General features: G+C 39.7%; 1 protein-coding gene across 8 annotated transcripts in view; it reads left to right on the top strand.

Annotated features, from left to right (window-relative positions):
- The window catches only part of PANK1 (pantothenate kinase 1), a 35,517-nt gene extending 12,941 nt beyond the window's left edge, over positions 1-22,576 (top strand). For 5 of the 8 annotated variants that reach the window (XM_042460528.1, XM_042460530.1, XM_042460535.1 and 2 more), the window contains 6 exons: positions 4,369-4,721; positions 9,393-9,646; positions 12,781-12,957; positions 15,081-15,204; positions 20,456-20,581; positions 21,021-22,576. In XM_042460528.1, the coding sequence (XP_042316462.1) occupies positions 4,369-4,721; positions 9,393-9,646; positions 12,781-12,957; positions 15,081-15,204; positions 20,456-20,581; positions 21,021-21,083 (1,097 nt within the window). In that variant the 3' untranslated portion in view covers positions 21,084-22,576. Of the gene's footprint in view, positions 1-542; positions 600-4,368; positions 4,722-9,392; positions 9,647-12,780; positions 12,958-15,029; positions 15,205-20,455; positions 20,582-21,020 lie in introns of those variants that run through there. The other 3 variants (XM_042460533.1, XM_042460532.1, XM_042460529.1) reach the window with 2 other exon arrangements.
- The last annotated feature ends 4,952 nt before the right edge of the window (positions 22,577-27,528 follow it).

The following is a 27,528-nucleotide window of genomic DNA, read 5'->3' as shown; positions in this document are numbered from 1 at the left end:
AAGCCCAGGAAAAGTCTTTTAAAAACAGTCTCCTGGGCCTAAAAACATGGCAAAATGCCCCCACAAATACAGGGTGTTGCAGGTAGCAAAAAGTTTTGCATTTTTTCTTGCAGTGGGTGGTGTGGTGATGGAGTGCGGCCCTTGAAGTTCTGCTAGAGGTCTAATGCAGCCTCCCACAGTTTCTCATCTCTGTTTTAGGGGACATCAGCACTGCAGAAGTAGTGCCAAACTGGATTATTTCTGCGGTGTTAGTGCACCTCCCTTTATGGTAGGAAGTGAGCTGTGCATGAGTTTTCTTCTGGAGAATCTTGGGATGGTTGTGAAAAGGTAGACATGAGTGAGAGGCCAAGTACAAGTAGAGTTAGAAATGACCCACAACTGCAACCTGTGCTATCCCATTATATTCGGAACATTTAGTAGCATTTCTCTTCAGTAACACATAGTTTGATCCTTAGTCTTTGTGCTCTCATTGAAGGCTTTTTTAAAAAAGTTTAATATGCACAGTATGAAAGAATTTGGATACTCTTTTTACCTTTTTATAGGGATGTGAATAAAAAGCTGGTTCCAAAGATAGATGTGGAAATGGGATTGCTGTCTTGGTAAATGAAGTTCCTTTTTATTGTGTCTTTTTATGAGAAAATACAAGATAATTCTGTCTTTGAGATGTCAGGTTTAAAGTATGGGACACCTTATGCAGTAAATCATTGATAGTTTCTGTCAACTTTATCTTTCATGCAATTTTTGTTATCTTTTGTTGACTAATGTCAACTAGTAAGGGAGTATTTGAGCTATGGTTTTGTGTTGCAAAGGGAAGGAAGGCATTGTAGAAGTTTCCAGGGAGATTGCACATTCTTTTGTTTATTTCTCTAGCTTGGTTGAAAAGATGATTAGTTAGAAATTAGCGGTGCAAGCGATATGGTTCTTAACTTCTCAGACTTAAAAGCAGAATGTATTTGGAAGCTACCGAAACTTTTTACAGAAACTAGTGTGGATGCATATACAAGGGCACACAGCCTTCACTGTTCCCCTCAGAAATGTAGTATTATGCACTTCGTTTGGGTATTCTCCTATACCTTCACCTTCCATATTGAATTAAAACTTATATAAAATTTAGGTAGTATGTCAGTGTTCATCAAAAACCTTTAGTACTCAGATTACAGAGAAGACAGTGGAAGAACAATGCCGTTTAATCATCTGCACATAATCTAGGGCAGTGATGGTGAATCTTTTAGGGACTGAACGCCCAAACTGAAACCTGTTACTCGGTGCCTGGGGGGGGGGGGGGGGGGAACTTCCGGGGGGGGAGGGGGCATGTGTGCCATAGGTTCGCCAATACGGATCTAGGGACTCAGTGGCCCTAGATTATGTGCTCATGGGTTAAGACACTGACTGATGACTGCAAGATCGGAAACCAGCAGTTTGAGGCACAAGTACCACGTGATGAAAGGAGCTCCCATCACTAGTCCCAGTTTCTGCCAACCTCGCAGTTTGAAAGCGTGTAATAAGTGCAAGTAGATAAATAGGTACCACTTTGGTGGGAAGGTAACAATGCTGGCCACATGACTACCTGGGTTGTCTTTGATGACGCTGGCTCTTCTGCTTAGTAACAGAGATGAACGCCACACCCTATAGTCAGACACAACTTGACAACCTTGTCAAGGGAAAACTTTTACCTTTCCATAAACTAAGCCCCATTATGATCAATGGTGGGACTTAACAGAAGAATGAAGTTAGTGAGAGGATGCTTTATCAGCAGTCCAATTGGTGAAGTCATAGAATCATAGAGTTGGAAGAAGTCACAAGGACCATCCAGTCCAACCTCCTGCCATATAAGAATTCACAATCAAAGCACTCCCAATAGATGGCCATTTATTGGGTCCTCCTGATAAATTCCTTAGTCCTCCTTAAGGCATTGGTGATGTATGCTGGCACTGGAAAATTCCATATTATGTTCTGTCCCTGTGTTTTCTCCACGCCATAGTTGTCTGCCTGAGCTTCATGATTCCCATCCTTAATAGAGAGGAATCAATTGAAGAAAGACAGAGGGACATGGTGTAAATTAGTGTCCATATGTCTTCATATCTTCTTGATTTTTAAGGTGGTTCAGCAGGCTGCTCTGACTTGTAAGAGATTGTAGGCAGGTTACAATCCTGGGATCCTTCCTGACTGCTTCCCATTCCAGGGGGTAATTCAGTAGTGGTTGTAGTGGTGCTTCTTCATTGTCATTCTCTGTTGCTCTTCCACCACTGTCTCTGATCTTCAGATGGGCTTTACAGGTCTTGTCTGAAACTGCAGCCTCTTGCAACTTTTACAGAGGTGGAGGCAAATCATTTGGTCTCTCTCTCTCTGTCTCCATGGCATGAACTGGGGAAATGTGGCCTTTGGGGGGCCACTTTGTGTCCCCTGAAGCCCCAGACACTTCCATTTAATTAATTTCTCAGGCAGTTATTTTGAACCCCAGGATGCCAAAACATGTTCAGAATTGCCACAAAACATAGCAGTTTTGCCCCCGTAACATACAAAACCTTTCTGAGTAACCTAAAACTGGCTGAAAACAAAATGTTTTGGTGTAGCTATTGAAAGGATGAAAAATGCTCCTTCTGTAGTTAACCAGTCCTGCCCCAAAAACCACATGGAGGCCATTGGAAAACACTTTCCACTTTCAATTCTGTATGCATTGCCAGAGGCATACTATTAAATAGGCTGGCATATCAAGCATTTTTATGCAAGGGTGCTTGGTATGTGCAGTTCTGGCATAGCAGTGCTGTGAGTGGGATGCAAGCTAATGAAAAAAGTGCAGTCCTAGTATTGTCTACTCAGATGTGCACATAGGAGGGCAAGTGAAATATTACACTTCATTGAATGTGAGTGTGGGGTTGTGGTTTACAATAGTACCAGTGTGGGGACTGAGTTATTCAAATTGACATTTGTTTTTTTAAAAATAATTTTATTCATTAGCAATAAAATTAACAAACAGAAAAAATGTAATGTACCTAACCATTTTCAAGTTGCTTGCATCAGTTCATATCATAGAAAAAAGAGCTAAGATCAGATTTAGTTCTTGTTGGGGAAAGAGAGATCTGATAAAGTGGCTGGATCTTCATCTACAGCGAGAGGAATATTGGAATCTTGCAGGTCCTTCCAAAGATCCATTTGTTGTGGTGGACAGTTCAGATACTGTGAATTCTTGCTTATATATTCAATAGTTATTTCAAATTGACTGTTGGTTTTAACATTGCCTGTAGTTAATAAATGGTAGGGTTTCTATATTTCAGAAGCAATCCATAAATCACGCAAAGCATAAATGATACAAATGACCATGGGATAGCAGTGTCATCCTGTTTCTTTTGATAAAGAAACAAATCTTGCCCTGTGCCTCCTTCAATTGGGAGCAACTGGTTGGGGGTACTCACGCTCTTTGCGCCTCCTGCAGCGATTGTGTCAGTACCAAAAATAGAAGCATGGGTACTATTTTGGGAACGTTGTTTCCTGAAGCAAGGAGACAAGAAAATAGAATAGTCAGGAAGCTTTGCTGTCTTCTTCCTTTTCTTTTCCTTGCAATCCTTGCTCATTTAATTTAGTGGTTGTAATAATTAAATGTAATAATGCACAATGCTTTAAGATGCTGCCTAAAATATTTATACAAGATTTGAGGAGCCTTTGTAATAAGAAACATGTAATTTAACATTTGTTCTGTATTTCTTTGAATGAAAATCGAGATTATTACACACACAATAAACATTGACCCAGGTATGGTTTTGTAGTCATTGTCATTTAAAAAAATTAAATAGCAAATGGACTACATTCCAAAACAAACATGTGTTTTCATTCTTACATAATGGATACTTACATTAAGCATCAGCATGGTGCTGGATATCTGCATGTTATTATCTATATTATCATTAGGATGATATTCATCGGGTTAGTAAGGCAGAAACAGAGCCAGTGTGGTGTGTTGGTTTGAGTGTTGTTGAAGTAGAACTCTGAATGGTTTCTCCTGTTGAAATCCAAAATGGCACCATTACATAGGTCAGCTTTCCACAACCTATGGATATGCTAACTGGGGATGATGGGAATCATAGTGTAACCCATTGAATTCCATGTTGAGAGAAAGGTGGGATATAAATCCAATTAACAAACATCTCAAGTGCACCTGGATGGGGCATTCTGGCTCAGGGTAGCTTATAAGCAAACAGCATTTCAGAGGGTTAGGTTATATTCTGAAAGATGTGCAACACTTTCAAAGGAGCGCCATCAGTAATTGGTCTTCATACTTTATGGGCTTTGTTGAGGTTATGTTTCTCTTTTAGAAATGTGTTTTGTGTCCATGTAATAATCTACTTTTTTGGTTTTTTTATTCCCTTCTAGCATTCCCATGGTTTGGCATGGATATTGGTGGGACTCTTGTTAAACTGGTCTATTTTGAACCAAAAGACATTACAGCCGAAGAGGAACAGGAAGAAGTGGAAAATCTAAAAAGCATTAGGAAGTACTTGACTTCCAATACAGCCTATGGTAAAACTGGAATTCGAGATGTCCACCTTGAACTGAAAAACTTGACTATGTGTGGGCGTAAAGGGAACCTTCATTTCATCCGTTTTCCAAGCTGTGCCATGCACAGGTTCATACAAATGGGGAGTGAAAAAAATTTCTCAAGCTTGCACACCACACTTTGTGCCACAGGAGGCGGAGCGTACAAGTTTGAGGAAGATTTTCGAATGGTACGTTGAGCTTATGCACAGCCTTGCTTATTTTCCCTGACAGTCTTGCTGCCAAATCAGATATGGAGAGAATGTTTGTGCCAGTCAAACGTATGACTTTGTCATCTATTTTTGTCACTTCAAACTAGCTAGCATGCTTTTCAAGCTTAAATGATGTTAACTAGGGGGAGTTGCTTAGAGCAGTCTGTCCTTTATACTGGAGAGGGAGGTGTTTCCATTATCAAATGTGTCAGGCTGAAAATGTTTCCGCTTATACATAGCTTGTGAAGTACATTGGTATTAAGAGTAAACATGAGCATGCAGAACATTTCACTGACTGAGCACCTAGTCCTCATATGCACTTGAAATGAAGTCTGTGTATGCATACTAGCTTCAGTAATTTATCCACCACTGTTATTATTTAGTTAAATTATTTCTAAAATGCATATATAGGCTAGAAATTCTACATCTGGACAGGTGTGTTTTGCAGTTCTCTGTGTACCTTGGTATTGGTGTTCCTGACTAGAGCTGCTGGGAACTGCAGTTTGCTTGGTAGATGAAGGGAATGCTGTGGATATAGTATATCTTGATTTCAGTAAGGCTTTTGACAGGGTTCCCCATGACATTCTTGCAAACAAGCTAGTGAAATGTGGGCTAGACAAAGTAACTGTTACATGGATTTGTAATTGGTTGACTGGCCAAACCCAAAGGGTGCTGAACAACGGCTCCTTTTCATCCTGGGGAGAAGTGACCAGTGGGGTCTCACAGGGTTCTGTCCTGGGCCCAGTGCTATTCAAAATCTTTATCAATGACTTGGATGAACGAATTGGGGGCATACTCATCAAATTTGCAGATGACACCAAACTAGGAGGAGTAGCTAAATCCCCAGAGGACAGGATCAAAATTCAAAACGACCTGAATAGACTAGAAAGCTGGGCCAAAGCTAACAAAATGAACTTCAACAGGGAGAAATGTAAGGTACTGCACTTAGGGTGGACAAATAGAATGCACAGATATAGGATGGGGGACACCTGGCTGAACAAGAGTTATATGTGTGAAAGGGATCTAGGAGTCCAAGTAGACCACAAATTGAACATAAGTCAACAGTGCGATGCGGCAGCTAACAAGGCCAATGTGATTTTAGGCTGCATCAATAGAAGTATAGTGTCTAGATCAAGGGACATAATAGTCCCACTGTATTCTGCTCTGTTCAGGCTGCAGCTGCAATATTGTGTCCAGTTCTGGGCACCACAATTTAAAAAGGATGTGGAGAAACTGGAGCATGTCCAAAGGAGGGCGACTAAAATGGTGAAGGGTCTGGAAACCATGCCCTATGAGGAACGACTTAGGGAATTGCAGATGTTTAGCCTGGAGAAAAGAAGGTTAAGAGGTGATATGACAGCCCTGATTAAATACTTCAAGGGATGTCACATTGAGGAGGGAGCAAACTTGTTTTCTGCTGCTCCAGAGAACAGGACCCAGAGCAATGGACGCAAGCTACAGGAAATGAGATTCCACCTCAACATTAGGAGGAACTTCCTGACATTAAGAGCTGTTCGACAGTGGAACACACTCCCTCGGAGTGTAGTGGAGTCTCCTTCCTTAGAGGTCTTTAAACAGAGGCTGGATGGCCATCTGTCAGGGATGCTTTGATTGAGATTTCCGGCATGGCAGGGAGTTGGACTGGATGGCCCTTGCGGTCTCTATGCGGTCTCTATGATTCTAACTGCAACAGGAGTGTCACATAATTCCTAACTTGGTATATATGAAATAAGATAAAACAAAATTTGAGCCCTACCCATAGACCTGTAACATAAACCAGTGGGAAAAAGGAGGTGAGGGAAAAAGTAGAGCAGAAATCTGTTTGACAAAGCTGGCACAAAACAGTGAGTTGGTAACAGGTATTGAATGATGTCCCTTTAAGACTAAGCTAATCTTGGCAAGTGCAGACACTCTACAAGCCTATATCCTCCTTAGCTGGTGATATAGGAAATAGTTTCCCTCTGCCATCACAGGGGACTGATCAATCTTTGTTTCCTTTATATCTCCCTTTGTATGGCTGCATCTACATTGCAATATTAATGCAGTTTGACACCGCATTAATTCTGCAGTGTGGCAGGAGCCTTTGTCCCCATATGATTTATATCACGTGGGGAAAGTGTAGTGTATGGGCCCCACTTTTGCAGCCCCTCAATCTCCAGTGCCTTTCTCTCGTTTTTGTTTTGCCTGTGCAGTTTGGGGCCATTACTCAAGAACCTTGCCCATACTATAGGCACGTGAAAACATGTTCCTGCAATTAACAGTGATTGTACAAGAAAGTGCACTGTGATTCCCTTCAACCATTCCTATTCATATAGTTGGTAGTCACACTAAGTGGAGCCATGACTGTTTCAACATCATATCACCTCTTCTCCCTCCCCATCCAGACATTAGGGCTGGGTCTGGGGGGAGACAGCCTCCTGCAAACAGATAGGCTCTTTCCCCCATGATTTGCAACCCTGTGTAGGGTCACTAGAAGAGCCTTGGTGCTTTCCATAGGCATCCCAGGCTGTGCCCGACAATAGTGCATTCTGGAACATCCCCTTGTGCACCGAGCAGGGTGCTGCGGATGCAGGTGTACAGTGTGAACCCCCTTATCTCTCCCTTCACCTGATCATAATCACATTAAGAAGAAAAAGCTGAATAGGGCTTTTGACAGTACGAAGTTCTCTTGTTCATGTTCTTGCAGTAATCTCAAAATAGTTGTTTGGAGGAAAACTGGAAAAACTAGTTGTGAGCAATAAGTAAGAACTCTAAACTGTTTTTAAAAATCACCTCAAGAAGTAAAAACTGGTTTTGTGGGATGAATAGGAACAGTAAACTAGTTTTCTAATACACTTCAAGAACTAATGTAGAATTTGTATTCCTCCCTGTTTATTTTGCCTCCCTGTTAATTCGTATTTGTAGAACTGTAGATGGACTGACAGAAAGTGTCTTTCAAGTGTATAGTTCCTTTTTGTTTCCGTTAAATCAATGTCCTCAATTTTGTTTTATCAGATATATATGAAAATCCTCATGTTTTTTTGGTGAGGTATCTTCTAAAGCAGAGCTGGGGAATGAGTGGCCATCTGGATACTGACCTGAACTGCAGCTTCTTGATTGACTATCAGTGATTACCAAACTCTGACCTCCAGGTGTTTTGGACTTCGGCTCCCACAATTCCAGACCATTGGCCATAATGGCCGAGGCTTCTGAGAATTGAAGTCCAAAATACCTGGAGGACCAGAGTTTGTAAATCACTGGACTAGATGGTTATAGCTACTAAGAGTTGCAGTCCAACAGCACCTGGAGAGGTACATGTCAAAAAGAGTAGCAAGAAACCAGAATTTTTCTTTGTGACTTCTGAAACTTTGCTTGAAGTTGGAAAAAGTCATTATACTCATGCAATTTTTTTGGTGTCTTCTCAGTGCTGGTGTAAGGATGATATGAGTCTTCAGGTCTTGTTGGACTGCAGCTTTCATCATCCCTGACCTTTACTTCTTCTAGGACTGATGGGAATAGGAGTCCAACAATGTCTGTAAGGCCATAGGCTTCCCAGAACTGATTTAATATGACACCAGTTGTTCCCATAGGTGCTCTAATGGCTTATTTAAATTTATTCTAAAATAGAAGACTAGGAATTTTTTAAAGTTTCAGTAAGAATGCAAACTTTCTGACCATTCCCTTTAGCATTCCAAAAACTTACATGTTTTATTGTGTTTATGATGATAACTGCTGGCCTAAGGCAAAAGGTGAGGCAAGGTAGGTAAACTGGTACTTACTCGTTGTACTAGTTTGTATGGTGAGCCTGCCTCTGGGGATTTTATAATAGCAGTATTCTTTGTTTTTCACTTTGTTGGGTCTTCTACTAAAAGAAGCAGGAGTTCCAATTTCACAGCTGTTTGTTTGAAATGATATTTCTTTTAGACTTTGTTTTTACACAAATCGTGGATGCTATAGGAATTCATTGCATAATCAAACACCCCTGAGCTACTTTTTTTTTTTTTTACCTACGGGGGGTGGTTTACGGAGATCCTGGTTGGCCACATGCTGCCAACAGGCCACATAATTCTCACCCATCACCAGCCATAATTTTTCCAGAGAGCGAAACTGTTTTCAAACAGGGATCATCACTCCCATATTCACCTATGGCCAAATTATGTGGCCTGTTAGCAGCATGTGTCCAATTAGAATCTCCAGTAAACCGCCCCCTATAGGTTAAAAAAAGAGTAGTTCAGGGGTGTTTGACCTTTTAAAGTTGAATTCCTAAAACTGCCTTTAATCAAAACTAAAAGTGACTGGTCACTTCCATTGTTTAAGAAGGGCAGGTGTAGGATCAGGGGGCTAAAATGGTGTGGGGGCAGCTCTGAACCCCCAGTGGCTGCTCACCCTGGCCTATGAGTGTAACAGTGAAATCTCTTCAAGGAGAGAGAAGACTATGGCCCAAATTTTAAATGCACAACACAGCTTGACCTGGTGATACGCTTGTTTTCAGACAGACAGACAGACAACATTTTTGGCTTGAAACTTCCTGTGTAAATAGTTTTTTATTATTCTAGAGATGGCCTGTTGTGCAACGCAAACAGTACAAAGTACTTCTGCAGAACCTTTTCACCTCTCTTGTTAGTTTTTATGCTGCATCAACACATATTCATTTATTAACTTCTCTTCCAGATTGCTGACCTCCAGCTTCATAAACTAGATGAGTTGGACTGCTTGATCCAGGGTCTTCTCTATGTGGATTCTGTTGGTTTCAATGGCCATCCTGAGTGCTATTATTTTGAAAATGCAGCAGATCCTGAATGGTGTCAGAAAAAGCCTTACTGCCTTGATAATCCATTTCCTATGCTGCTAGTTAACATAGGCTCCGGGGTCAGCATCTTAGCTGTATATTCCAAGGACAACTATAAGAGAGTTACGGGGACCAGGTGAATATACTTTGTGATGAAAACAATTTCTTCCTGGTGAAATAGGGTATCAACTTGTCTATATCAGAGTCCCTAAATGTTTGTTACAGGGGGCCTCTGGAAGTCAGATAAGGACTATCTAATCACCTCAAGCATATGAGACCAAATAAACAAAAGAATTAATAAAATGTCTGCTGAGTGCAAGAAAGGAGGCCAAGAGAACATGGCTTCAGGTTAGAATTTGAAATGAATTTGAAACTATTGGAACATATTGTATGGAACTTTTGAGTAGAGTCAAAGTGTTTTGGGATTAGCCAAAAAAGACTTAATTCCCCATAAGTGTCATAATTGGGTAGAACATAAATAATTAAAGATAAAAACCTGATGTTTAGGTCTGTCTGCCCTCATTTTCCAACTCAGTGAAGTACTTTTAAGATATTCTTATTAATGTCTAAAGGATTTGTATTTCCTGCTGTCTTATTATAAAGCTAAATGAGTGTTTTTATTAAGCAGGTGAAAACCATAACCTGTGGTTTGTTTTTGTTATGACAGTGAGAAGGAAATCCAGTGTCTAAGAACAATCAAATTGATTTTAAGTGGCTGTTTTTATGGTGTCATAAAAAGGTTTTCAAAAGGTTTACAAGCTCCAGTCAACATGCAAGATAATCTCAGAAAATTTTTGTGAGCAACATTGAGACCCATCTCACCTGCTTAGATCATGCCATTTAGCACTTTCGTTTTTCAGATCAAAAAAGAATGCAGAGTGGTAAAGAAAAGTGCATATAAACACATCCAGTCCTATTTCACACGTAAACTCATTCCTTGGCATTAGAACAAAAATCTGGTTGTTTGTTTGTTTGTTTTTTGTTTGTTTTGCATTTATGAGGAGAATGGAAGCTTTCATATCCTATTTTAAACTAAGGAAGTTGTTCTTAAACCATGGTTCATGTTCCTGATATTTTTTTAACAAACTAATTTAAGACAAAGATGGGAATTGTACAGTCTGGAAGGAGACGGCCTGTGCAGCCCTTTCCCGTGCGCCCCTTTTAATAATGATAATAATAATAACCAACCAGAAAATAAATTTATGCTGAATAGAATCCAGGACTCTCTTTCTGATCTTTAAACACTTTTACCCCACATAGAAACAGAAAAAAGAATCTTTACTTCTTCCTGTTTTGTAAAATATCACTTCTGGACACTGTAGAACACACTGGTGCTGCCTATCAAGGACCACAAAGATCTAAAAATGGTCTTCCATCCCTTAAGCTTGCCCACCACTGGTTTAAACAGTTCAGGAAAAAACAGTAATGTGTGAGTTTAAAACAGGAATGCTTTCATCTCAGCTGTGATACAGCATCATGCTGTGCTCGAAACAGGCCTTGGTGTGTTTTTCCCTTTTTACCATCAAACAATTTTAGAATTAAGAAATCGGTTTTCTTTCCAGAATATATAATGGTGTGTCCATTTAGACTTGATCTTGCTGTTCTTAAAAGCTGAACATTGTGTCTGCCTTCTCTCATAAAATGTTGAGACAGGTATCTAAATTTGGTGTGGTAGGGAGACTTGATAGCAGGGGTGCATAAACTGTCACCACATTTGCAGTATTCTTGGCATTCATTATTGCTTCCCCCTGCACTGCTAATAGCAGGAGGAAAATGCAAGTTCAGTGGAGACTACTGGAAGAGAGAGAGCACACTAATGGATTTTTATCATTTGTGCCCATCCATGAGCTGAGATGGAGGGGAAGAGTGTGTATGCACATGTGTGTGTGACCCACCTCCACCTGCACACCCTAGCTGGCATGGTGTGTGTCCTTTAGGCCAGAGGAATCTGTACACCCCCTGGCTTTAAATCAATGGTCCCTGAACTTTTTTGGGCTACCGCCCCCTTTCTTCTTGGGCAACAATCCCAGTGTCCCCCAAACATGTATTTCACAAAGCTTAAGCAGGATCCCAGATTTGAAAGCTCCTTTTTGCCACTGCTTTTCCCTTACCGCAACGTGCTCTAACTTCATCCTCCAGACAGTCAGGCCCAAATTGGCACTTCCCCAAGCCACAGAAGCAATGCCCTGTGCCCAAACTTCACAAAATTAACCCAAATGCCATTCCTGCCACTAGTGAAAGATGTAGCTAAGGGAGTGAGTGTATGCAGGCAGACAAAGAGTAAGAGACTCCATCACATGAAGCAATCAGTGAGACTGCTTGTAGGTTTTAAGGTACCCTGAAAAGAATTTTCATGCATCTCTCACCATCACCATAGTCCTAAAGGCTGCTGGTTCCCCTTATCTTTTTTTTGTGCAGCAATACTTTGACAGAAGGCACTGCCCCCTTGCTGCCCCTCACTGATCCCAGAGGGGGTATACCACCAATTTTGGGAATCATTACTCTAGATATTACAGCTTATGGTGGTACTTGGTAGACAGTTCTGTAGTGTACTCCCTACTCGAGTACACTGTTCCACTTTAACCAATGTTCAGTTACAAAGCTGACTACTAACCTGAGATGTTTCCCTTTGAGAAAAATAAAAATGCTGAATTTTGTTTTATTTGTTAAGAGTTGTCCAACAGAAATTAATTAGTGAATTTGTTCAAAGGATTGAGACTGCAGGACTTGAATATGGGTAAATGAGTCGTAACAGACTTTACTGTCAGCACTGTTCAGATAGTGGATAAGGTAGTTGATGCTGTTCTCTTCCTCCTCCTGCCACTTTTCCCTAGAGCCGTAACTCAAGGTGGCTTACTGAATTTAAGACAGATACATGTATCTACCTGCATGTAAGATAACAAAGTAGTAGGTGACTACATGAATCTGTATGTTGGCCTGATCAATATTACCATTGTTCTTTATAGAGAGAGAAACATGGGGCAAATTGGGGCCATGCATATGTAATAGTTCTTGTCGGCACTTCACTGTAAGAGCCAGTGTGGTGATTCTTACATTTCACAATCATTGCTATGGTCACAGAAATACAACCAATTTTCAGAACTGAGCATTTCTGTCTCCTCCATCCCACACTTCTCCCTTATCAGTTCATAGTGAAGTTGAAATCTAAAGGACTCTTGGAGGAAGGCACTTGAGGTTTGCTTAGAGGAGAGGTGTTTAGGAACCCAAACAATTATAAGGTGGCTGAATTTATTATTCTTTTTCTCTTAGTCTTGGAGGTGGTACATTCCTGGGCCTGTGTTGCTTGCTGACTGGTTGTGAGACCTTTGAAGAAGCTTTAGAAATGGCAGCTAAAGGAGACAGCACCAATGTTGATAAGCTGGTGAAGGATATTTATGGTGGAGACTATGAACGGTTTGGGCTTCAAGGATCAGCTGTAGCATCAAGGTATTAACAGATCATATAAAGGATTCAGTGGAGATGTGCCTTCTTGTCCTTTATGTATGAAAGACTGTTTTGGAATGAATCTAACCCCCTCTGTATTTCACTGTTAGCAAAAACAAAGAGTGTGTTTGTTACAATGCATGCTTCTTAAGTATATTCTGACATGATCTGTTTGTCAGATATTTGAAGCAAACTGTAGAAATAGTCCTGTCACATACAATTGAGACAAGTAGCAAGGGAAAGGCTTGCAATGTAAAATTTAAAAAAATTAACATGTCTTGGGAACAGCAACACTGTGCCACAGATTATCAGTTCCTCTGTGGTGACATGATGACTGTCATCAAACTGCAATTAGGTTTGTGTGCCACAGCCTGCCTGGACTTTGGAGCATGGTAGTTTTTACACATAACACTTAACTCTGCTTGGCATTAACCATGTTTTGTTGCCTTAAAGCAGGATTGTATGTTAGTTCAAAGTCCATTTTTTGGCTTATTCCATCCATGCCTGAGCTGCATCACCACCATTTTTTGGTAACTGGAAATGATGTTCTGGGAACCAGAAATCACTTCTGGGCAATTTTCAGAGTGAGTTCTGTTCTGTAGGAGAGAAGCACTGTACTGTAAATCAGTTTTTTTATCCTCTGGAATAATTGTTCAGATGAATGGGGAAACCTTGCACAGCGACATGTAGCCTGTGTGCTGCATGGTTCCCATCTTGCCTAAAACCTTGGTTAGACCCTAAAAATGCAGCAAAGCTATAGCCTAGCTTCTTGGGCCAAACTGTACCCAAGGAAATGTGGAAATTATTTTAGTGTTAAGCTTCAATGAACATAGACCATCATTTTGCGTACCTAGTTCAATCTACTTTTTGGTAACCTGATTTCAGATGATCCATAATCATATATTTTGTTATGAAGGCTTCAGATGTTGCATACAAAAACCCAAGCCCAAATAGCTTCCCCCAACCCCATTTGTCAGGGTAAATTATTTCAAGAGGGTCTGCAGTTATATAAAGTAAAATCATTTTTTTTAATTGGGCTGCTTCTCCATCCCCAAAATTCTGTTCTAAGCTGCTTTAACCTCACACAAAGAGATTCGAAATCCCATTTAAGAGAAAAGGCCTTGATAACTAAGGCACGTTACAGATGGCCCAGAAGGGGCAGTCTCGTGCCGCTGCTGGTTGCTGCGTCCGGGAACCGCAGCATCCAAACCGCGCGGTTCCCGGACGCAGCAAAGAAGGAGCGCGAAAATCGCGCTCCTTCCTCGGCCCCGGAAAAGACGCTGTGAGGCGCTAGTCGCGCACTTGCGGCGTCACTTCCGCCACGTGACGTGCGGATGCAGAGCATCTGCTATGTCAAAATGGCGGCCGTGTGGAACGGCCACCGCCGTTTTGATGTAGTCATTACGCGTGAGGGGCAAGGTGCGTCAGGAAGCGCCTCCCCTCGCGCGTAATGACGGCGCCTCATGGGCCCGTCTGTAACGTGCCTAAGACAGACTTGATGAGCTAGGAGTGAAGAGAGGATTAAGCATCCCATGTGATTTTGTGCTTGAACTCATCCTCCCCAAAAGCAACTGAAAATAAAAGGCTATTGACCCTAATATGTAACACATGGTTTGGGTAAATTGGGTAAAGTGGGAAGGTCCTAATGCTTGAAACCAGTTAATTTCAAAGTCATTCAGTTAGTTAACTGAAATGAGATCTCTTTGCTTTCAGGATATGTCACTGTTAACTTCAATCTCACCTTGTAAAAAACAGTCCCTTTCCCACCAGTGTGTGTTTATAGTATTCAGCATCTAACTGTCCACTTGATATCAAAATAGTATCACTTAAAGCATCTCATGAACTTTGTTGTATATGCTTGCTCACTGGTAAATATCTACATTGTAACAAAAGAAAAAAGATTTTCAATTTAAATACAGTAGTTTTATAAGAAAGTCACATTAGCTTACCACAGATAGCAGTTTTGATTGATAAATTGTTCAGAGTTAATGTCCATGTTTTGTATCCTGAACCAAGGACTTAAATATATAAATATTTATCCCAGACACACTACTTAAAAAATTATTTTTAAATAGGCTTTTCTGAAAAATATAAGAAAGATCATATCCTCTAATATTATCACACAGCTTTGGCAACATGATGAGTAAAGAAAAAAGAGAATCCATCAGCAAGGAAGACCTAGCAAGAGCTACGTTGGTTACCATCACCAATAATATTGGCTCCATTGCTCGGATGTGTGCTCTCAATGAGGTAAGAGTGTCTTTATTAGCAAGTTTTCAAATCTGTACTTGTGCTACTCAAAAGCATATGGATACCTTATCTTATATGACAGATGTAAATACTGAAAACGTTATAGTGTGCTGTGATATGTAATTCTGGCCTGTGGTTCCGCAGATTTCCCCCCCCCCCCTTTTAGATGCACAGAAGGGTTACAGTTAATGTGTCAATATTGTTTTGTGGAGGATTTCATGCATGTGTAGCAGGAGTGGGAATCATGCAGCCCTCCAGATATTGTTGGACTGCAACTCCTGTCAGCCCTAGCCATAACTCGTGGCAATGAATGCTAGGAGTTGGTCTTATATCTGGAGGGCTACAGGATTTCTCCCAGAGTTTCAAAGATTACTTATTCCTGACCACCACAAATGAAACTCTGTGTCCATTCAAGACTAGCCTAACAGATTTTTACTCTAAGGCCACCAGTAATTAATAGTACAGTGTGCCTGTGTCATACGCGGGTGCCTCTTATATGGCTTTCAGCTTATTCTGAAAGCCGTGCAATGGAAGCATCATTGGCGTGCGCGTGGCATACACAAGCCCCATTATTTTCAATGGGCCTCAAGCATACGCACTATTTGCCTTATGGGGGGGCGGAATTGATCTCCCGCATAAGGCAAGGGCGCACTGTAGAAGTCTCTGAACTATGTTCATGTTATGGGTGGGCAGTTGTGAAGCCATTAGTGAATATTACTTTTGTATGTTGTTTTATATTTTGATTTCAATTTCTCCCCAACATGTGAAGTTGAATTGCTTATCATGCAATCCAGCATTTTGAAATTTTTGTTTTAGTGGTTCTATTACACATGAAAGGGATTTTTCCCCTGTATTTGAGCCTGCAATCTACAGAAAAATCTTCATAGCCTTTTCAGTGTCAAACCATAAGGACTTCTAAATGGCTAGCAGAAACTGATTTGATTATGCTATCATGTCATCCAGAAGGAGTTTGTTGTTAACTCTACACCTATAAATTGGTGCTATGTCTAGTGTAGCTGCTGGAGTGTTAGACTTGGAGTTGGGAATACCAGGTCCAGATCATTATTCAACCATGAAGGTCAGTGGTGCAACCAGCCTTAAAATATATGATGATGGCGAGGCTAATGTATCTTGAAGCCAGAATAAACCATTACAGGAAACATGTGGCTACCACCAAAAGCAGCAATCCTTGTCTTTATCTCCAGTAGTAACATCTAATAATACTTAAGTGCGATCACAGTATAGATTTCTGTACATCATCTCCACTTTGTTGGATATGTCACTTGTGGATTATAGCACACTTGTGGAGGCCAAATGTGACAGGGAGTAGCTCGTTACATTTTTAAAAAATATATATGATTAGACATAACCAGGAGAGATGCAAGGACATGAAAGCACGTCTGCCATAACATGAGGGAATTTGTTAGTGGAAAGTCAGATTGAAAACAAGTTATCCATAAAACAAATCAAGACATTAACATAAATTTTAAATGATTTCATTTGTTGGTGGCAACTGAGTATTTCCCTTTATATTCCTAAATGGTACAAAGTAAATGTTTTCTTAGGGTATCATTGAAGTCCACTTCCCGCTCTTCTCTTTGCTTTCAGCTTCTTTACAGTGTTGCCTTGTGGCATGGAGTTCAAGCAGCATTGTACAGGGCTATCAAAGCACAGAGAGTTAACTTCAGTCAGCAACACAAGTTGCATTTAACAGGAAGAGACAACTACTTCTTTTGGTGTATTTAATTTTGAAAGAAGAATACTACTTATTTTGGCTCATGGAAGATATATCTATATATAGATATATAGATACATGGAATTTTCTGACACCTTACCACACACAAATTAACTGTTTGCATAATTATCTGTGACTGTAAAAATGGACTGCAGTATTGTGTGCTTCCATATATATCCCTGTGATCTTCTGGACTTATCCATGTTTTGCAAAGACTGCAGCTCATTTCATGTGGTCTTCAAAATCATAGTTTTGAACAGCAAGCTTCCATACGGCTTGATTTTCCATTTGAAGTGTTTTCTGAAATGCTTAAATTTGTCAATTGCCTTCTGAATCAGAATTAAATATTCATTTCAAATTGTGGCTTCCAAATCTGGTTTGGACAGCAAATGCTAATTATACTTTGTTGACTTTAAGGTCATAGCAAACAATGGCTTGTGCTTAAAGTCAAACATGAGTATAGAGGAGAGAGGATGCAAGCCTAGAACTTCTTTTTCCAGTCCTAAACTGAATCTGTGAGTCTCACCCAAACCTATATTGTAGTCCAGTGATGGTGAACCTTTGAGGGACCAAGTGTGCAAACTAACAAGCCTTCTGGCCCCAGGTGTTACCTAGTGATGGGGGCAGGACTTCTGGGGCAAACGGGACTTCTGGGGGGGACTTCTGCCCTCCGGGGTGGGACTTATGGGGAGGAATTTAATTCCCCCGCCCTCTGAAGGTCCAGGGGGCGAGGGGGGGAAGAAGAGGAATAGGTGCATGCTTGTTCTTCCTCTTCCCCTCCCATCGTGTGCCACAAAAAATGGCTTCATGTACCATCTCTGGTACACATGCCATAGGTTTGCCACAACAGTTGTAGTCCATACTATGATAGTTGTGAAGACCATTTTATTAGTACTAGAGCCTCAGTTCTCTTGTTCATCTTACCTGAGCTTTGGGCAAGGGAAACGGAGAGAGAATACTTTGTGATTCCATTGTGCAAATGACAAAAGCCAGACTTACCTTTTTTCCTCAGTTTCCTTCTTTCTCTTAAGTTATGTTACTTTTGAGCCATGTCTTTTTAGTAGGAAGACCATTAACCACACACATACTCTCTAGAGGGACACAAATGGGTCATAGGCACCAGTGCAGTTCATCATTTGGAGCCTTCTATTGCTGAGAAATAAACTGGGAGTAACCTCACCCCTTCTCAGTGAAAACAGAAATCTTTGAAATGAAAGCTTTATTTCCAGCAGTAAAGCAATATATTTTAACATGACTTTAAAACATTTTAAAATGTTTCTGGGAGCTAGAATGGCAAAATAATTAAGGGCATGAAATGTGACCCTGGAAGTTTCTGGTTCAATTTTCAGCTTTGCCCTGTTTTTGCTTAGTGGCCTTAGGAAAGTAATTATTGTTCAGCTTCAGATACTTATCTAAATTATGTGCATGATGTAAGTCTACTTTTTGAGATTCCTCTTAAGATAAAAATATTGTGATTGTGGTGAAAAGAGGACATGCCATATGGATGCTAAACATGACAAGTATTTCCTAATTTTACTGGCGTATGATTGGATTCTAGAGGAAGCATAAGTTTGTAAGAGACATGATTAACAATGTTTTTTCTCACATTAGCACCTTGAAGATTTTCAAGTAAAAATAACTGGCAGTGATTACCAAACAAAAAGAATATGCTGTTTGTTTAGTCACTAATCTCAAGGGTGTTAATTAGACTGTTTGCTTTGAAATTGAAACTGCACAATTGGAATCAAGCTTTCAGTGCCATAAATAGTGCGATCTTGAACATTTTTCATCATGTTCTTTTGCTGAACAGTAATTGGTGCCATACAGCATTTCAGAATAAGCCTGTCATACAGCCAGCAAAGAAAAAAGTGTCTTCTTTTCCGTGTGTATGAAATAAATATGTTTAGCTCAAAAATAATTCTGAAATTTCATTTTCGACACAAATTTAGGTGGCAGGAAGACAGGTTCTTGTCATAAATACTTTCATTCTCAGAATATAGCATGCATTTCTTGGATCTTTTAAATTAACGCATGGAATCTTAAACGCCAAGGCTAAATTCAGTCTTCCTGGGGTTTCCAGTCCAACTCTCTGCGTTTCCACAGACAGCTGTGGTCCCTCGCCCACGGCACCATCATTTGTTGTTTTCCTAGCTTTTTGTACGATTTCTTTCCCAAAGGTTGAAATGCCTCTCCAAAGGCTTATAACTACTAAGATAAAATATGCTGGTATTTTTGGGCCCATACTTTTGCTTTTGGCCTTGCTTGCCCCTGGAATGTAGCCTCCAAGAATTTCTCTGAAAGGTCCTGGGAAAAAGGAGGTTTTCCTCCTCTTGATCTGCACTGTGATATTTGTGGAAGACCCAGTGCACCCAAAAAGTGTCCTTATGTCTGTGAGATTTGCCACTTACTTCACTAGCCACTCCTCTTGTTCATCTCCATTATCACCTCCAAAAGTAATCTTGCCACTGATCATCTGTAATTCATGGGCATGTTGTAACAACTTTGCTTGTTTCAACACATTCTTCTTACAGATAGTTTTCACCTCACTTGAACCAGAACATCCTTTGGCAAAGGGTTACCCTGGCTTATGGTGGAACATGTGCCTTCACATGGGACTTGCCACACTGCTTCAACACTGCAGATGCCCTAGAGATAGAGTTGTGTTCGTGCAGAGAAATATGAATTATTCATTGCATTTTGATTCAGTGTCTTGGTGCTCATGTACCTAAAGACAAATGTTCCAATGAAAATTGCCCTAGAATGTACTAACTATTCTGTTCAATTTTTTTTTGACACATAGATGCATTCAGCTGTTTAAATAGATAAACAGCTTTGTTAGTCCTACTTCCTTCCATATAAGTATGCACATGGTTGGCATTTTGGATGCTGTTCCCTGCCCATAGTTTATTGATTTGTCACCAATTTCAATCATAATTGGGACAGGCAAACTTGTAAAAAACACACTAAAGAGCTAGACATATAAGCAGAATTTGTGTTACCATTGTATATGTTTTGCTTTCAAAAATAAATAGCATTAAATGGAAGGGGGAAACAGAGTGACTGTCCAGTCTGTACAAAACAGCCACAATAAAAGTAGAAATGTTGCAGTGTTGCCTAGAAACGATACTCTGTCTAAGTCAGATAATGTTGTTTTTGTTTCTGTTTTGATATCCCACTTTTAAAGACAATGAATGAGCCTCTGTAACTGTTAATACTGGTCCAATTTACACTGCAGAAAGGATCCAGTTTGAGACCACTTTAACTATCCTGGCTCAGTGCTAGGGAATCCTGGGAATTGTAGTTTGTTATGGCATCAGATCTTTTTTGACAGAGAAGACTAAATATCTCACAAAATGACAATTCCCAAAATTGCCTAGCACTGAGCCAGGGCAGTTAAAGCAGTGTCAAACTGGATTACTTCCATAGTGTGTTTTGGCACACTGTTGTAAAACTTTGTATGTTTTAACCTGAAAAGGACACTCTTTCAAATATAATTATTTCACTTAAATTTTTCAGAACATTGATAGAGTGGTGTTCGTTGGAAACTTTTTGAGAATCAACATGGTTGCCATGAAGGTACTAGCCTATGCCATGGACTATTGGTCAAAGGGACAACTCAAAGCTCTCTTCTTGGAGCATGAGGTAAATAAGTTTTGTAAAGCAGAAGATGATACAAACTTTGTTCAACTATTTGTGAATTCTTGCAAGATCTAAGCATTTGTGGGATTTATGAAGTGTTTATTCTTTTACAAGCCATCCGGTTTTAGAACATTTCAGAACAATCAACTGTACTGTATTTTCAGTGTTCTCTTCCTAGCATTTTGCAGGAGCTGCATTGTTAACTATCCAGTAAAATAGAAATTGGGTATTGCAGATTCTTTCTGTCTCTTAATCGCTGTTTTACCATATCTCTGTGAGATGTTTTTAGATATTTGACTATCAAAACAGTATTTTATTTTATGTGACATTTGTGTAACATTGTGACAATGGATGGCCCAATAATGGCATTGCTATTTTGTGGATTTTGGATTTTATTGTACTGTACTAACACACTTCCCTCATTTCCACCCTAAACACTTAGGGTTATTTTGGTGCTGTTGGGGCCCTTCTAGAACTGCTGAAAATGACAGATGATCAATTATGAAGTGCCCAAGAACTGTGGAAGCTGCTGAAAGATTGACAGCTGCTAGGAGGATGGGAAAGAAGCCATGATGGACATTTTACCTGTTGGATTTGTAAATAATAATTTAAATACCTTTTTTCGGATCTTTTAACTTTTGGGTTGGACATTAACTTCAGAATTTTTACCAGGAATCTAAAAAGAGGCATTTTTATCTGTATACATTTTTTAAGAAAAAAATGTGCAATGTGGCCAAACGTGGCAGATTTTTATGGATTGTGTCTAAAACATGGATACTGTAGAGAAAGGACCTAAGATATGACACACTGGTGGTATTATTATTATTGTTGTTGTTATTAATATTATTATTATTACTATTATTTCTTCTGGGGTTTACTGATCTAGTGTGATAATTATTCATTTAGTAATTGCTCTAGGAGATTTTTTTTAAATCTTTCATGACGTTTCATGATCGCTGTTGGTTTCAAATGAAACTGCAAAACTGGCATTTAATGTGAACACTAAAGTAATGAATCTTGTTGCCTTCATTTTTCATTGGACTGTTTTCCCATCTTCCTCAAAGTGACTACCTTCGTTTGACTGCCTATGGTGGCAATAATGAAAAGTGCTGTCAGATGTGCCATCAGATCTACTGAAAATAAGGAGAATACCTCAAGCTCTCCCAATATACCAAGCTTCTTTTGGAAACTGACATGCTTTCAGTTCTGGAAACCCATTCCTTATAGCTCTGGAAAACTTGATTTGTAGCACTCTGAGCTGAGTACGTTTGCTTATTGGCAGGGAAAAAGGCCTACTTTCCAGAAACAGCAGATGAGGGGTGAAACCTGTTCTTACATAGTTAAATTTGCCTTTATAAAGTTGAAAAATATGCCCCCTGCACGTGCCATCTTGCTATCTGCAGGGATTCCCCCTCCCATATGGAGTAGCTTTTAGTTATGGGAGGCCCCACCAGCAATCTGAAATGGTACAATCCAGAAATAGGTTCATCACCTCATCCAGTGTTTGTGAGAATTAAGCCTAAAATAAGATTTTATTATGAGAAATACTTCAAATGGAAGTAATACAAGACAATACTATGCCATGTGTTTGTTGTCTTTTCAAATGTCAAACATGTCAGTATGTCAGTATACTAATTCTTAAAAATACTGGTATTAACCAGAAAAAGTGATTAGTAGTATAAAAAGTTTATGTTTCTAAAAGTAGAATATATAAATATATGCCAAAAATAAAGTGATCAATTAGGAAATGATGGATTTTACAGAGAACAGACTTATTCTCTACACTGTTGACAGATGTAAGAACTGTTCTGCTCTCAGATGTACACAGTCCACTGGAGGACAGTGTATGTTAAAAGAAGCAAAAGTCTAATAAATTGAATATCTTTGTTTGGAATACTCTGTATGATTTCTTTACCCTGAAACTTTAAATAAATCAATGCAAACTGTTCAGTCACCTGGCTAAAATAAAAGTCTGTTACTGTTGTGATGGTTTCTTGAGCTATATGTAGTCTTCATTCTCTCATTTGCTACAAGCAATATAATGTCTTGTTTTCTTTTCAGTTAACATTTTACCAAGGTGCATTTAAAAAAAATGTTGCAAAATTACTACTTCCTATGGAAAAACATCCATTGATCATATAACTCACATGTGGCCAGTCCAGATCTTCATCTCCTCCACCCTTGAATCTTTGCCGTTGTTTATAAAGACTGGAGAACAGGTTAACATTTATGAATAGAATCCTATAAATTACTGTAAGTATACACAGTTAGATAGGATTCAACAACAAAACAGTGACATATTTAGAGAAAATGATGAGAACATTTCTGACTGGATATAACTTGTGGTGGTGGTGCTCTAGGAGACGTCAGTTAACAGTTGTTGGACTTAATCCTATTTCCTACTGGCACCCTCTTTTTCTTGTGTGTTGTGTCTAGGTTGTAAGCTCCACAGCACGGAAATGTGAAATTAGCAATTTTAAGATACTCATGTAAAGCACCATCATATACACTGATAGTGAAAATAACGATGTTTACAACTTCCAACTATTCAACCCCCCTTTTAAACCAACCCTTACTAACACTAAGGTCTAGGGATGGCAATGCTTGTTGAGTTGAATGTTTAAACTAGTCTCACCTCCTAGGTTGCATCCACACTGTTGACATCACTTTAACTGCTATGGCTCAATGCTATGGAATTCTGGGAATTGTAATTTGTCATGGCACCAGAACTATCTGTCAGGGAAGGCTAAATGTCTCACAAAACTACACTTCCCTGAATTTCATAGCATCGCGCCATGGCAATTAAAGTGATGTCAACTTAGATCATTTCTTCAGTTTGGATGCAGCCTTAGTGATCATGATCAAGCAATCTTGGCAGTGTTGAGGTTACAGTATGGTTAGATACTTGAACCTCCCACCTCCCAGTGATCCCAGCTGAAACAACTGTTCCCAACATATTACTAGTTGCAAAACAGCTGACTCAACAGTGCTTTCTAATCTATTGAGTTCATTTTGAATTTTGATCCTGTCCTCTGGATTATTAGCTGCGCCTCCTAATTTGGTGTCATCTGCAAATGATAATCCTCCAGGGAAATTGTCAGAGAAAGGCCTGGATTGCTGAGAGAACTAGTAGAGCATATAGAAGAGGCCTGGGAAAAACAGGACAGAGCCTGAAAGACATAAATGGGCATCCAGCGGTCTAATCCACCATTCCTGATGTTGAAAAACAATTTGCCAGACACTTTGCTATATGCTGGGATCTGGAGAACTAGTGAGATGCTAGCTGGTGCAGGGACTACTGTCTCACTATTACACCATAAAACTAGGTGTGAGAAGATGTGAGTTGGAATCCCTGCTTGTTTATGAAACTCATTAAGTTTGTTGTGTAATGGTTTGAGCATTGGACTATGACTCTGGAGACCAAGGTTCAAATCCTTACTTGAACATGAAAACCCACTGGGTGACCTCTCGGCCTCAGAGGAAGGCAAGGGCAAACCCCTTCCAAGGAAAACCCCATGATAGGTTTGCCTTAGGGTCACCATAAGTCAGAAATGACTTGAAGGGAAACCGCCACAAGCATGTTCCTCAGAAAAACATTCTACATGGGTTTATCAAGATAAAATGATGGCAGCAGCTTCAGCTCAGGAGAAAAGGCCTTCCTTGTAGCCATGATCTAGTTTTCACCGAGGGAGTAAGCATATATCAATTCACACCAAACATAGGCAGTGCATAAAATAAGTGTTCCTTCATTCAAATATGTACCATCCACATTTCAGACTAATATGTCACATGGAAAGCTAAGCTAAAACCTACACCAACACTGCAGACATAATCCAGTTGGATACCACTTGAACTGCCATGGCATGGCTCAATGCTATAGACTTCTGGGAAGTGTAGTTTGTTGTGGCACCAGAGCACAGCTATGTAATTGCTTGTAGATATAATTGCTTACAGTTTATTTTACTTCTGTGGAATTTATTAAACCAAGTTTTTGGGAAGGGGTGGGTGGGTTGGAACTGAAATTTCCTTAAATACAATCTGTATTTTTATTACCTATAAGGGCGCGTATGGTTTGGTACATTTAAAGAATATTTCCCTCCAATTATTAAACTCAGATGAGCCATGGCCATGAGGCAATGGTTGTTAGCTATGAGGTATTTTACCTGCTCAATCCATTTAGTCTTTTTATCTTGATAATCAGGTATTTTCATTAATTAGCAAGGTATTTTTATCTAGAAAAATAGGTTTAAATCACATATTGGCAACCTCCATGGAGGCTAGATTTGAAGAAATATTTTGAAAATTCAGATTGATGGAGGCAATTTTTAATGTATAGAATACTGCATTCCTTTAATGCGTTCTCGAAATGTGTTTGGATAAGATCCCATTAGCAATGATGGCCTTTACACGGTTTACAAATATAAATTGGAACCAGAATAAATTCTTGTATCCACAGCTGAAGTTTGTATATTATCTCCCACACAATTTCAGTGAGTAGTACCTGTCTGGGGGACCTAGATGGAGCAATACAAACTGTTGGAAATTTACACCCTTGATTTTGTAACACAAAGGACACAGAAATATGAAGAGCATGATGGGAAAGCATACTTTCAACACTGCTTTTTAATTTGCAGTCTGAGAATCTTGTTTTAAAATGTGTTATCACTATTAAATGCATGGGTTCCATCAGTATTAATGTATAGATTATAACAACATCCAAAATAGCATTGAATATATGCAAACAACACAGCATTATAATTGATAAAACAGATAATTAGCAAAGATGATTCAATAAAACCAATGAAGTACGCAGTGACGACACTCTAAAAATAAATGTTAAGAAAATTAAATTCATGATAATTAGGGCAAAGCAAGCAGCCCAAGAAAAAAAGTTGCCCTATATGCTTGACTATAAATCCACCTTATACACAAGCTGAGGGCAGGTTTGGGGGCCAAAATTATGGATATTGATTTGACCCGTGGATAAGTCGAGGGTAAAACTTAGGGGCATTTAATAAAGAATGTAAATGATGAAGCAAAGAATATGATGCCACAGAACTTCCTAAATTCCGGCAGGCATTACTGTTTGTGTTCAACCAAAAGGCCAGATGGATAAGGAGGGAACTATTGGTGGCTGTGTGATTATTATTGTTGTTATTATTTTATTACATCCCGCCATTCTCCCAATATAGGGACTCAAGGCAGTGATGTATGGGAGAGGCCACCAGGACTGGACTGGGCTAACAAAACGCACACGTCAAAAAGGATGAAAAGGCAAAGCACAAAAAATGATGACGGGGCGGGTTACCGCCGCTTTGAGGCGGTCTGCCGCCGCCGCCGTTTGCTCCGTAAGTGAGCCGTCGCAGCCACAGACCGCGCGGCTCTGTTACGGAGCAAAAAAGAAGCTCCAAAATGGAGCTTCTTCTTGCGGCGCCCTAATGACGTCGCGAGGCGCCAGGGGCGCATTCGCGACGTCATTAGCGCCGCGACACATTTGGACGCACAGCGTCCGATACATAAAGATGGTGCCGCCCGTATGAACAGGGCGCCGCCATCTTGTACGTATTCTATACGTACTAGGGTTAGGGGGGTGCAGAAGCACCGCCCCTTCCTAACCCTAGTACGTATAGAATACGTACTAAATGGCGGTCTGTAACCCGCCTATGTTAGCAATGATGTCATAACTTTTTAATGTGATAACTTTTAATCCAGAAAAGCTGGCAAAGACACCCAAATGTTTTATTCAAACAAAGCCTGATTCATCTCAGTGCTCCTTTCAGGGGAAGCATGAGTTTCCACTGTCACCAAAAAGTCATTCAAAAAGGTCAGAAGCAGTGCTGTGGTGGGAAGAGTAGAGGGGGTCAGTGCTTCTTTTAGGTCAGTGGTTCCCAACATTTGGTCCTCCATTTGTTTTGGACTTCAGCTCCCAGAAGGCCCAGCTAACTTAGCCAACAGTCAGGAATTATGAGAACTGAACTCCAACTATCTGGAGGACTAATGCTGGGAAACACTGTTTTAGTTGCTCCCAAGATGGGCTAATCTCTCACCATTTGCTACTTTATTCAGAGAATGAGATGGTTCCTTTATTTTATTTTATTTTTATTTTATTTTATTTTTGTTAGAGTTAAAGTACAACACTTACATTAAGTTGACTTAGGTTTTATGAGTCAATTTTTTGACTAAAATTTGGAGAGTTATATATGAGTATATACAGTAAAGTGCCAGAATGAAAATGTGGAGCAAATTTATGTGCCTAATAAATTTATATGCCTTAAAATTTGGGTGAATGAGTAGTGGAATCCTAATCAAGCAATGATGGTTAGACTGCAGATGATCCAGAGTACCATTTAAAGATGGAACAATGTAGTGTACAATGAAAATTTCACATCAGCCTTGAGAATGTGCATTGAATGGTTACACATTCTTGGGTGGAATCATGGACTTTAACACAGGCTACCATTAAAAAGTGGCATAGTGGTCTGAGTGTTGGTCTATGACTTTACCGAGCAGAGTTTCAATCTCCTCTGAACCATGACAACCCCCTGGGTCATCTTGGGCACATCACTGAAAAAACTTACCAAGAAAACACTGTAATAGGTTTGCCTAATGGTCACCATAAGTCGGATATGACTGGAAGGCAGAACGACACCCCAACAAGGGGTGGAAACATTTTAAATGATTGTATTTGTATAATTGTATTACTTGTTTTTATCTATTTTTATGAGATGTTTTTAATAGTTTTATAGTCTGTAAACAGTTTTGATCTAGGGAAAACGGTATACAAATAAAATTTTTTATTATTATTATTATTATTATTATTATTATTATTATTAAATCTGAATTCATTACAAGATGTTCTGAATTTTCTGGACCAATGGGGAAATATCCCTTGAAAAGTATTAAAGAAAATATGTAAAGACCAAGAAATAATAAAACATCAAAATACAGAA

This window comes from Sceloporus undulatus, chromosome 3 (assembly GCF_019175285.1).
Source record: "Sceloporus undulatus isolate JIND9_A2432 ecotype Alabama chromosome 3, SceUnd_v1.1, whole genome shotgun sequence".
Taxonomy (NCBI): domain Eukaryota; kingdom Metazoa; phylum Chordata; class Lepidosauria; order Squamata; family Phrynosomatidae; genus Sceloporus; species Sceloporus undulatus.
Note: the sequence above shows the minus strand (reverse complement) of the source record. Positions and strands in the feature narration are given on the sequence as shown.